The sequence below is a fragment of the Numida meleagris genome, chromosome 2 (genome assembly GCF_002078875.1).
Source record: "Numida meleagris isolate 19003 breed g44 Domestic line chromosome 2, NumMel1.0, whole genome shotgun sequence".
NCBI classification, from domain to species: Eukaryota; Metazoa; Chordata; class Aves; order Galliformes; family Numididae; genus Numida; species Numida meleagris.
In genome coordinates this window covers 1,228,195-1,240,358 of record NC_034410.1, presented here as the reverse complement: position 1 = coordinate 1,240,358, position 12,164 = coordinate 1,228,195, and the positions used below count along the sequence as shown (strand labels likewise).

At 42.8% G+C, this 12,164-nt stretch overlaps 1 protein-coding gene across 10 annotated transcripts in view; it reads left to right on the top strand.

The window, feature by feature from the left end:
* The window catches only part of OBSCN (obscurin, cytoskeletal calmodulin and titin-interacting RhoGEF), a 140,488-nt gene that overhangs the window by 101,677 nt on the left and 26,647 nt on the right, over positions 1-12,164 (top strand). The window contains exons 82-83 of one of the 10 annotated variants that reach the window (XM_021389269.1): positions 3,041-3,083; positions 6,288-10,733. The exons of the other annotated variants lie outside the window; for them this stretch is intronic. Of the exons in view, the coding sequence (XP_021244944.1) occupies positions 3,041-3,083; positions 6,288-7,770 (1,526 nt within the window). The 3' untranslated portion in view covers positions 7,771-10,733. Of the gene's footprint in view, positions 1-3,040; positions 3,084-6,287; positions 10,734-12,164 lie in introns of those variants that run through there. 10 annotated transcript variants of the gene reach the window in all.

Genomic DNA, 12,164 nt, shown 5'->3' with positions numbered 1-12,164 from the left:
CACTTAAAAAAAAAATGTAATGGAAAGAAGATCTGTCTCTTTGACTTCAAGTTGACTGTCTGCTTTGTGGCCGCCTGCCTTGCTGCTTAACCTCTGTACAGCAGATCTGACCCAGTGTGGGCTGGCGTGCTCTGGCATCCCTTTTTAACACATTGTTATTGCAGTTCCCTCATCCCACATTCACTAACTCGTTCATTTTTTTTTTTTTCCAATAAAAACCCAGTGTTTCTGAGAGGTGCCAAATTTTCATCAGGGCAGGCCAGTCTAGGACAGTGAGTAGAAGGGGAAAGGATGGGATATTCAAATGAGGATAAAGAAAGCCTTCAAGAAAAGTACCCAGAATCTAGCACAGTTACAGCTAGGAAACAGAAATATCCTCGTAGCTTTGCCTCAGTTCTCACGCAGAGCTTAGGGCAGATGAGTTATCTCACAATCACCATTCCTGGAGGTGCTGGGGAAACATGGAGATGTGGCACTGAGGGACATGGTCAGTGGGCATGGTGGGATGGGGTGGGGTTGGTCTCAGAGGTCTTCTCCAACCTCAGTGATTCTATGATTCCACTTGGCTTTTGATAACGTCCCTCTTGCGAGCCAAATATCCCGAGGCTCTCAAATGTAAGATTGCTTTAAGTGCGGAGGAGCACTCGACCTCTTTGTTTTACCCTTTCACTGAAGAAATAGTGCCCATGAGTTTAAAAGTTGCCCTGTTGGGGTGGTGATTAGGATATTCACCTTTTTGCTTTTATTTTGTTATCGTTGTCATCTAGTCACATTTTTGGGCAGACCACGTGGTTTTAAGTGCAAAAGGGAAGAGAAAAATTGGACCTTTCAGCAGTTGCTGGAAAAGCAGAACGGTTTTTTTTTTTCCCTTTACAGAGAGTGCATTTGCATTTTGTTTTGCAAAATGCACTCACATTTTGTTCACTCAATTTAGGGAACTGTTTTATGCCCCTGTTCTGCGATTGGCTTTAGCAGCTCTCATCAGATTTGTGCATCCTCTGCTGTGGGTTCATCTCTGAGATGCACGCACTATGCAGGGAAATGAGTTTGAGCTTCTGGGGGTGGGAAGAGTACAACTTAAAGTTTGTAAGAAAGGCCACATTGGAAACCACCTCTCAACCATTCAGAGCAACCAGAGCTGACTTCCATTCAGACTTAGCCTAAATGTCTCGTAACTCTCAAGGCACTGATTGAATGCATTAACCAAGGAGGAGTCTGGTCCTACAGAAGCACTGGCTGACCCTAATGCTTACAGCTTTTAACCTGCTTCTCAGGGGCTCCTGCTTTGCAAAGCTGTTTTCCTAAAACGCTCTCAAACAAGTTGAAATGATAAATCCGGTGCTAAAATGGATGCAGAATATTTTCCTCTCGGGAAAAGAAACCCAGATTCTCTCATCCTACTTTCATGTGGTTCTATCCTTTGCAGAGGGCTGTGTAAATCCTCCCTCACACCTCAGACACAGCAAATACACAATAGATGTGTTCTGCAGTGAACTGCAAGTCATCAGGACCCATTTGCCATAGGTTGTTTACAACAGAACTGATTTTCTTGCTTATGGTCTTGGATGACTTGGTCTGGAATATGCATTACGAAAAAAAATTGCACAACATCAGCCGAAGGCTTTAAAAACTCAGTGGAAATTTCCAACTTAGGCTGAGGAAGTTGCCTGGGCACTTAGCTCATCTTCCACCACTGAATCGTGTTCGTTTCATAATTTAAAAAAAAAAAATTAAAATATTGAGTAGAAGCAGATGAAGTAGACAAATAGCAATCACATATAAACGTTGGAAAAGAATTTTGTCCTGTAAGTATTAGGTAGATGAACTATAAACTCTAATTTGCAGAGTTGTTGTAAACACATTTAGAATACCCCGTCAGTTTTGGCCACTAGTGAAAACACCTTAAGAGATATAACAAATAGCACTACAAATTCTCTGGGTGAGATCTCTTTGTGATTTTAGAGATTTTTATTAAATTTGCAATTCAGTTTGAATTGTACCGAATGGAAATGACCAGAGCTGCTTGATTATAGGCTGGCTAGAAGGCTGCAAACCAATTGCTGGAAGATTACTTGGAGATTAAATTAAGTTTCTTAGAAACTTTATGAACTTATTCAGGAAGAGGTGGGGCTTGATGTTGATTTTTTTTTTCCAGATCTCACATAGGTTCAGCTGTTCAGAATAGGTCCAAAACAGGGCGGTTCAGTGTCTCAATTTTATTCCAGCAGATAAGTTGGGGACCTGCTGAAAATCTCTATTAGCTCTTTACATGCAATCTTTTGTATTTTCAAAAGCGTCCGTTTGAACAAATATTTGCAAAGTCATTGAATCTTCTATTATTTTTTTCTCTATCTTGGCATGCCTTATGAGATTCTAACTCAGTATGGGGCAGGGCTCATGAAAACTGCACACGCTAGAACAAAGGGAAAGGAGCAGGTGTAAGTGTGCTGCAGGGCGACCTCGGGGCTTCCTACAGATTTTTGATGCTCATTTTCTGTTCTGATGATAATGATTTTTGTTGTCATTGTTGTCAGCTGGGATTTTGCATCTAGTCCATAGTAGGAAGTGTTTAGTGTTTGGGGGAAACCCTTCTAGTAAGTGAAATCACAGTTGAAAGCATTTCAGCTCTCCAGCACTTCCCATCTCAAGCCATTTCCAGGTTTCTTATGCCATCACTACTGTATTATAGGGAAAGGAAAAAAGGAAAAAAAAAATGAAGTACCTTGTCTTCTCTATTTGGCCTTTCAAACAAAAGTCAGGATCTCACAGTAGCAAAAAAAAGACAACAGTTTTTGCAGTATTGTTCTCTACACAGTAGTTAATTGCAATCTAAATTACTCTGTCCAGAGAGCATCTGAATTCTCATTCTTGGTCATAATCACTGAAGGTGATGCTGGAAATAACCACAGAAAGCATGGATGGGATGGTACAGGTGTTTTTTTGACTCCAGTCTATTGTGATTAACTGAGCAAAGTTAATTTCATCATTTCAGCTTTTGCCTCTCTTTAACCCCATGCTGTTCATACTGTTTTCTTTGTAGTCACTGAACAAGAGACTAAAGTGCCCAAGAAAACCATCATCATGTAAGTGTTGATTTTTTTTGTTTTTGTTTTCTGGTAACATTTGTGTTTTGCCTTGCTGCCTCTGCATGATCCAATAACAAGCTTGTGTTTATTGGCCATGCAAGTGTCTTCGCCCCTATTCCACCAGATCTCATGGTATTTTGTGTTATGCAAAGTGAAAAATCTTACTATCCCTTTCAAAGAAAGAGCAACATTGCAGCTAGACACAGCTCAGGCCAGATTTTTGTTAGGACACAAGATGAGAAGTAATTCCAGTGAATATTGCAGGAGTTGCACAAGAGCTCAAGAAGGTAGAATCTGACTCAGAGCTTTGAAATAAACCAACATTGGGAACTGGCTACTCAAAAAGATATGCAAACATAACAAATACAGCCTATGATGTTTTCTGTGTAGGACCACATCAGCCATTAAAATCTTTAAGTACCTTCTTGGTTTTAAGCACCATAAGCAAGGACATTACTAAATTGTATGATACTGGAAGGTGGACATTGTCCTTATGTGTTAGATTGTCGTAGCACCTTCAAGGAATTGAGGTCATGTCCTGTTGGCCACAGGTGACTGGGGAATAGGTATTGTGGGGAAATGCGTTCCCACAAGAGTCATAATTTTGCTGAAACTAGTCCTCAGCTTGGACATGGTTCTAATAGTTGCCTTTTTTAGAAATAATTTTGTTAAATGATGAGGCAGATTCGCAAAATGACAGCTGAAATATGACTAAGAAAGTGCTTACCTTTCCTTTCTTCTGTCACTTTCTGTGATGACTATCAGTTACCATCCATGCCCATTTGGAACCAGTGGTCTGTACAAATCCATGGCCCCACCTCCAGGCAGCTTCTACCCTGAGCAGCCAACAAGTAGGCAGAGAATGGGAAGGATGAGCAGGACGTAGGTCTGCCTTTGACTAATTTCCTTGAGTTGACAATTTGAGTCTTTAGATTTTTTAACCTTGCAAATACCAGAAAATGAAGGTGCAGGGCTCAGGCTTCCATTGGGTGGCAGAACAGAGACATCTTGATATCGCATTCACATACATCTGAAGAAAGTCACGAGCTGGAAGCAGTCTCTCTCAGCCAGACCTTGTCTAAAGCTTAGTAAATCTCACCTTTCTACATTCTGTGCCTGGAAATCACCTGGAAAAAATGCTTTTCTCCACATCTCACCTCAGTAAGCTAATAGTAGTCATTCACCCTTTATGATTTCAGATCAGAAGCAGCAGCATTAATATTGGTTGATTAAATAATATCAAAATAATGCAAAATACCATCAGCTAAGCTGACTTCTAAATTTCTAACACGTTGCATTGGACAGCTCAAAAACTGATTCCTAAATTAAGCTCTGTGGCCCCAAAGGAGGTTGGGTTGGGACCTTTCTGTGTGGGATCTCAGAACAAGGTTGACAGTTGGATTAGATGATCTTAGTGGTCTTTTCCAACCTTATTGATTCCATGATTTTCAGGTACATAGTCCTCCCTTTGCTGGTAGATGAGGTCATGAGCTCACCTGGGAGGCCCCCAGCTAGAATTAGGATAGTGATGGAGTAAGGCTTGGGAACAGCTTGTTAAGGGCACATTGCAGCTTTTAAAACATAGCGAACTGAGCAACAGAAGCATCTTTGAAATTACCAGCAGGAAAAAAATTAGCAGATAATTTAAAGACAAGATTGTGCGATGTCTCTGTAAATCCCAGAGCCAAAAAAGTATTGCAACCTTGCAATGCAGAGCTAAGTCTAGTGTTAATACAAATGGATTAATTCGTATCTGTATCAGAAGGGATTTCGTTTTGGATAATTCAGCAAGGCACTGTGGTCATTATGAAGGCTCTGCAGAGCAGTGTCAGCAGACATGATCAGTGTGGGAAGGGGGATCAGAAAGTGATGATAACTCATGGGAAAAAGTAAAGCAGGAGCAGATGAGCCTAGTCAGGCTAGATGCTGAGGCTGGTGAGGGAACAGAGAAAAAGAAGAACGAAAATGCTATTGTTTTGATTCGTAACCACTCCTTCCTGGATCTGGTGGTTGTCTTTATCCTTCAGTTTGTTCCATTTTTTTTTTATTATTCCAGTCTCTGTTGCTTGGAGGTAGAATGAAAATCTCAGGACAGGAGCAAAATCAGCTTTGCCTCTTAGCTCCACTGAACCAGCTACCTCTGCAGCAGAACATCAGGTTCCTTACATTTGTAAATCAAACTCTGTCTTTAGCTTCACATTTTTTCCACGCAAAAAAAAGACACCGAAAAATTCTGCAGGAAAACTGCACATTAAACATATAAATTAAGAACATTAAAACCTGACCTTGGATATTCCTGTCCCCAGACGTATTCAGTTTGCCTTGGGATGGGAGTAGACAATTGTCTTGATACAAGCAGAATATATCTATGCACAGGTAGTGAGAAATCCCAACCACACTGGATACCTCAAAGAATATAAAGACCAGCAGAATTACTCTGTGAAATAACAACTGGGCCTCCCAGACTGATCTGGTATTCCTTTGTCTGTTGCTGATAGTAGGATCAGGCTTTGTCTGCAATAACAGTACTATGAAGAGTGAAAGTAAGTGTATTCTGGCACAGGTGACTTCTGCAGGAAGTATTCTTTCCTTTCCTGGCTTCCAAATGCTTAATGCCCTTTTAGTGTTACTATTCTGCCTGTGAAAAAGATCTCTAGTGTCAAAAGAATCTTTAATCAACAAAAGAGAGATAGGATAGACTTACTAAAAGAGATGAAATTACTGACCCTACTGTAATGAAAAACATTTTACCATTTGGTTTCACCAAGCCCAGACCTTAGCCGGGGATATTCAGGAAATGGGTAAACTAGAGTGCATAAAACCTTTGGGTGAAACTGCTGTTTGGGCACAAAGTAGCGCAGTAGGTGTTCACTGCAAGCACATGAGATATAGCAGTGTCCAGAAGACCAATTCTCATCTGGACATAGTTGTGTTTGTGCATGCAAGGAGGCTGAAGGAGCTGGGATCCACTTTGGGCAAGGAGGTTTTGGCTGATTCAGCAAGTAAGCGGTGATGGGCATGTGGGCGTGTGCGCTGTGTGTGTATCCCTTCCAAAATGACACGCTTCACCCAGCGCTGGAGTGCTCCTAAGACTAACCCCACTGTAGCGCCTTGATCGACACTGGCATGTGCAGATGGAGCGTGGCTCCCCAAAACGTCTTGTCTTCCTGCCAACTCCATTTCAACCCTTTCCCTCATCAGAGAGGAAACGATAACTACTGTGGTGAAGAGCCCAAGGCAAAGGGGAAGGGTTTCTCCTGCCCGTTCTTCTTCAGGCCATTCACCTTCCCACTCCCCAAGAGCGGAGCCAACTCCAGAGCCAGTTTTTGTCTCAAAGATCAGGCAGCCTGTCCACAGGCATGAGCAAGAGGCGACCTCGAAGTCTGCTGTCCCCATGCTTTATGTCACAGAGCCAGAGGACAGGCAAGGAGCAGCAGCAAGAGAGATCACCGTGGAGACCAAGGCGGAAGAGCAAAAGCCCAAATGGGTTGAAGTGGAAGAAATAATTGAATTCAAGGTGAAAAAATCACCAAAGCCTGCAAGGAAAAGAGGATCTTCCCCAGTCAAACAAGAAAAAGATGAGTCAGGGGTGCTAACATTCACTTTTCCCAGCTCGAGGCCGATGCGTTCCCCAGATGATGACCCGAATACAAACAATTCCAACAATAAATTGGTGGAGCAGTCAAAATCTTCTTTGCCCCAGGAAAGTCTCTCTGAAGTCAGTGTCCAGCCTCTGGTGTATGCCACGGATCAGGAAGGACCTCAAGGCAGCAACGAAGACAGAAGCTCCCCATGTGAGCCAGAACAGCTAGGAAATAACTCATGTACTGATTGTGGATCTGAAGGAAAGAGCTGCCCGCAGGAAACGAGCGATCACTGTGGGGCAAGGGTTGCTTCCCCACTGCTTGCCTGTGGGGGGGAGCCTTTGAGCTTCAGGTTTGAGACGGCTGCGGCAGATGAGCATGGACTTCTCTTCTCAACGGTGAGGCCAGAGGTTGAAGAAGTGGATGAGCTGGATGCATCTTGGCCTGCTGAAGGGGGGATACCCCAAGTGATGGAAGATGTCCTTCCAGAAGAGGAGAATGTCATTATAATCGATGAACCGGAGGAACTGCAGGCGGAAGACATCAGCACCCGGAACCTCAAAATTTTGACCCACAACGGCAAAATGTTGACTTTGGAGGATCTCGAAGATTACGTTCCTGGAGAAGGGGAGACCTACGGGTGTGACGATAAGAACCACACAACAGACAAACCCTGCGAGATCTCCGTGCTCCAGACAGAGATCAGCGAGCCCACCATTGGAAAGCCGGTGCTGCTGAACCTGGGGAGACCCGTGGTTTCCGAGCCCAGGCAGAGATTTTTCAGCACCTTGGAGGAGCACATTCCAGGGAGTGTGTTCGTCTCAACGTCTCGAGTAACTGGTGTGCAGTCCGTAGGCTCCTCCAACATCTCCTTCCATGTGAGTGATGCCTGCATGGAGGTGACGCCCGGGCTGCATGCAGCAACTTCTTCTGCTCCCTCCTTCACTGTGAAACCATCTTTCTGCACCGAAGTCCAACTCTCGGCGGACAACGGACAGTCGAGCTTTAAAACTGAAGTTTCCACGAGAACCCTCAGCTATGGGACTGTGGGTGAGCCCGTCACGTTGCACATCAGCACAGAAGACCTCTCCCAAAGCTGAGCAGATACAAGCATAATTTTCAACGCAAGAGAAAGCAGTGTTTTAGAACAGCAACAACAACAAAAACACCAATAAATGATCAGAATTGTTGTCGGTGAGGGGAATTGGTGGTAATGATTACAAGGTAGCGTGTATGAGGGAATATCTTCGAGAAAAATATGTTTAAATATGAGCTTTTCCAGTCTTAAAGGGAACATGTCTGTCAGATCAGTTTGTAATTGTAAAAGCTTTGATCGAGGTGAACATATATCATTCCATAGGGGAGCTGCGGGGGTGGGCTTAGGAAAAGCCAGATTCTCCTGCCTGTGACACAGACACACATGAATAAGTGCTTTTTTTGTTCACAAACTGAAAAATTATTTCCAACACCAACCTGTAAATGATAACTGTGGCAAGGAGGTGAAAGAATCGACGCTTTTCAGCATCCTCCAGCAGCAGCATGGGAGGACTGTTCCCAGCTAAAGCCATCTCCTGCCGCTGCGTGCACCGAAGGTCACAAAGCTCCACACTGCTCTGACTCTACACTTCTGACACCAGTTGGCTCCATCAAAAATGTCTTGCTAAGCCTTCCAGCGTGCACAGCCTGGTTAAATTATTATGAACTTCTGCCACAGAGTGAAACACAGAGGAAATATTGCATTTACATGGAACGTAGGGGGCTGCTCAGACCTTCCAGCTGAAATCCTGACTTGGCTGAAGTCAGTGGTCCCAGCGGCTCTGACTTGAGGAAGCCAAGGATTTCATTGCTCTCTTCTGCCTTAAGTAAAACTCAAAAAAAGATCATTTTTAACAATGACTGCTATTTTCAGGTCCGCAATAGATATAGGTTTCATTTTTCTGCAGACTAGCGTAGTGGGTTTATAAAACATACATTTTAAAATATGGATTCACTTAATGTGCAGCAGAAGATTAAAGAGCTGCACAAAATGACTTCTGCAACTATAATCAAATGTTAATACATACTAAGAACCACAAATGTGGTCTTCGTCAATACATATTACTGGAAAAATAATCTGGTATATCTGGTCTCCTGTTCATGCCAGTGGTGAAACTTTACTGCTAGCGGATGCACGATGTCTCCTAATGTGCTAGAAGGAATTCACCACGGAGCTGCAGCAAAGTAACAGGAGCACAGTTAAAAAAAAAAAAAAAAGAATAAAAGAATAAAAACAAAGAAAACCACAAACAGATCTTTACCACAAATGCCTGGTTGAAAAATACATTTATTTGTAAGAAACTGGGCTGCTTGGCAGCACTGCCGGTTATAATTGCATCACGTTACTGAAACAGTGTGTGTTGGATCACATTGCAGAGGTCACCTTATTGCTTTCTGCTGAGTTTCTCTGCAGCTTTGCAGCCGGATTGCTGCTTGGGAGGCTCAGATGCACTGGGCATGGCCCATTCCTGTTGGCTTCACTAAAATGGATATTGCACAGAGAGAGCTTCAGCACATTGCTCAGCCCTGGAAAGAAACAATCTGAAAGGCTCAAATAGTGTTCCCAGTCGAAGCCAACTGGAATTTGTCATTGGTCTCAGTAGGACCAAGCACTGGCCCTCTCTATCTGATGGAGGTGTGGGGTGAAGAGTCCCAGCAAACACGTTGTCCCTGCTGAGTGGTGTGGCCATGTCATAATAGAAGATGTTTCCATTTAGGTGGTACGGGGAAACCAGAAATGCTCAGATGCAGCTGAACTTCTAGCTGGCATGAAAAGAGAGGATTAGTGAGTTTTTGCCTTGGAAACGTTGGTGTGTGATGTTCTGTCTCAGTGTTTCCCAACTAGGTGATATTATGAAGCTTGTTGTGGAGTCCAGGTGATATTCCTGCAAACAGGGACTGAATTTACAAGAGGTGCTTGTAGAAAAGAATGCATTTTTTTCTTCTGCGGATGAACCTTGATCACGTGGTGACGAAAATGAATGCATTTCACAGCCTTTTGCTTTTCAAGATCCAAACAGGATATCTCGTGTAATACCATGTGCACTACCCTCAAGATACAGGATGCTTTCCTAGTGATTACATGCGGTGAAAGAAATGAAGCCTCTTTTGTGTTACTCTTCTGTTTTTGATAACAGCCCCTTGGTTTATACTGTTTGTTTTATAAGTAAGCAATATAACCCATGCTTTGTTCATATACTGCACTCTGCATTGGAAAGCAACAAACATACAACAGGGAAATTCTTTTGAAAATGGAAATGTTTTTGTATCAGGCCTGATTCTGATCTCAGCTCTTCAAGTATCTATCCAGAATAACAAGAAGTGGATATCTTTTGGATTACAGTTGGACTTGGATCTTGGAGGTCTTTTCCAACCTTGGTGACTCTATGATTTACATAGACACTGCTGAGAAAGGAATTTGCTCTATAGTGGTCTTTTAAAACATACTCTTACCCAAAAGATAGCAAAGAACTGTAAAGAGATGTGGAGGTTCTATCTGATGTGGTTAATGCTCAGGTATTTTTTTTTTAAAGAAGCTGGAAAACTGCAGTTCCGATGGTCGTAGAAAAAAAAATATTCATTAGCTCAAAGCAATTAGCATCTGCTTACACTTTCATTTGAAATCTAAGCAAAAGAAAATCAAACACAATGAATGTCTAAAATCTTTTGTGGAACTCTGTTCACAAAATGAAAGGTTTCTGAGCAGTCCGTTACATACACATTCAAAATCTTTTCCTAGAGATTGAAAATTATGCTTGTAAGTGATTAAATTCTGTAGATAACTAATGAGACGTGTGGGGGTTTATTTCTTGTGGACGAAAAAATACAGCTGTTTTAAAAAAAAAATTAATACAAGAAATGTTTTACCGTAATTCCTGCAGGTAAATGGGTATTAATAAAGTGGAAACTTCAGTTTGCTTGAGATTAAAAAAAAAAAACAACAAACACACAAAAAGCAACAAATACAAGATGCACTGTTAGATGCTGAGTTGATATCAATAAATGTCTTGCATCGGCTGTCTCTAAACTTGCTGGGTTTCTGTGTTCTTCTCTGTTCACTCTACCTGATACTCTACCTTCTCATCAGCTTCTCCCCTCAACTTAAGCAGAAGCGTATCTGCAGCCCGAGGGCAGTAATGCATTCGGGTTCTGGCTGTCATTTATTATGGGCAGCTCCAGAAGTGCTGAAATGAAAGCACCTGTTTTGATTGACACTTCCCATTCAGCTGTAGGAGTGAGTAATTTTGAACAGTCCTTGCCTACTTGGGTCCCCTGAGGCTGATTTAGAACTTCAGAATCCATGGGGTTCTTGTGTTTTTGGTTATTGGGTGAAGGAGATGTGAGGTGGAAAGGTTTATGGTCACTATTTTGGAACTGGTAAACAGGCTGCCCATTGCAGATGCGTCATCAGCACAGGGTGAACTTGATGTACCATAGCTAATATTCATGCCCCTCATGTCAGCAGCTTGGATCATAGCATGTAACATCACTAAATAGGGAAGAAAGCAGAACTATTAGCAACATGGTGGAGCAGAATCCCACATTGTGTTGTGGACCAGGAGTGTTTGAGAACCTCTTGCCTCAGTAGTCCTCTTAACTTGAGCATGTTGCCACATTTGACCACAATGCCACAAATCCTAGTTAAACTGAGTAATATTTTCTCCTTGATAGACATTAAGAGTGTTTCCAAACAGCTTTCTTGTTGGCAGCTGCCCAGCTGGTAGGGCAGCATTGGCTGGTGGCAATCACAACAGGAGCTCGAGGAAATCCAAGTCTTTAAAGATCCCTCCACCCAGCCCCATTGCTAATGGTCACTGATAGGGCAGTATGGGACATGTGGTGTGAGCAAAACTTGCTTTTCCCATCAACAGCCCCAGAGCAGAAATATCCCATCATTACAGAGAGGACATTGAAAGCAGAATAAAATCTAGATGCCCAAAGGCATTCAAGGCCCACTGGATGGGGCCCTGGGCAGCCTGATCCATTGGTTGGCAACCCCACCCATGGCAGGAGGGCTGGAACTAGGTGATCTTTTAGGTCCCCTCCAACCCAATCCATTCTATGATTCTATATCTAGAAAGGGGGCTGACTCAAATGTAGCTTTCAAGTTTTCCTGCAAAGGTCTATCCTGGGAATTTACTTTCACAAGGCTGGGAAAGAAGCAGAATAGAAACAGAGCTGCAGAGCATGCTGTATGTGAATGGTACGAATTGAGTCAGAAGCATTTGTGTGCAAGTACTCTTATTTTTTTCTTTCAGCAAGCTCCCATTTGCTCTCCCTGCTTCCTGGCCCATAGGCTTGCAGAGCTGTGCCCATTGGCACTCACACAACACCACACATAAGGCTGCTGCCTACTGGGAATCAGTTCCTGGTATGGCTGGGAGTCATTTTTTCTGCTCCAAGAATACAGTCGAATTTATTTTTTCTTCTGCTCATGGAAAACACATTTTTATTCCCA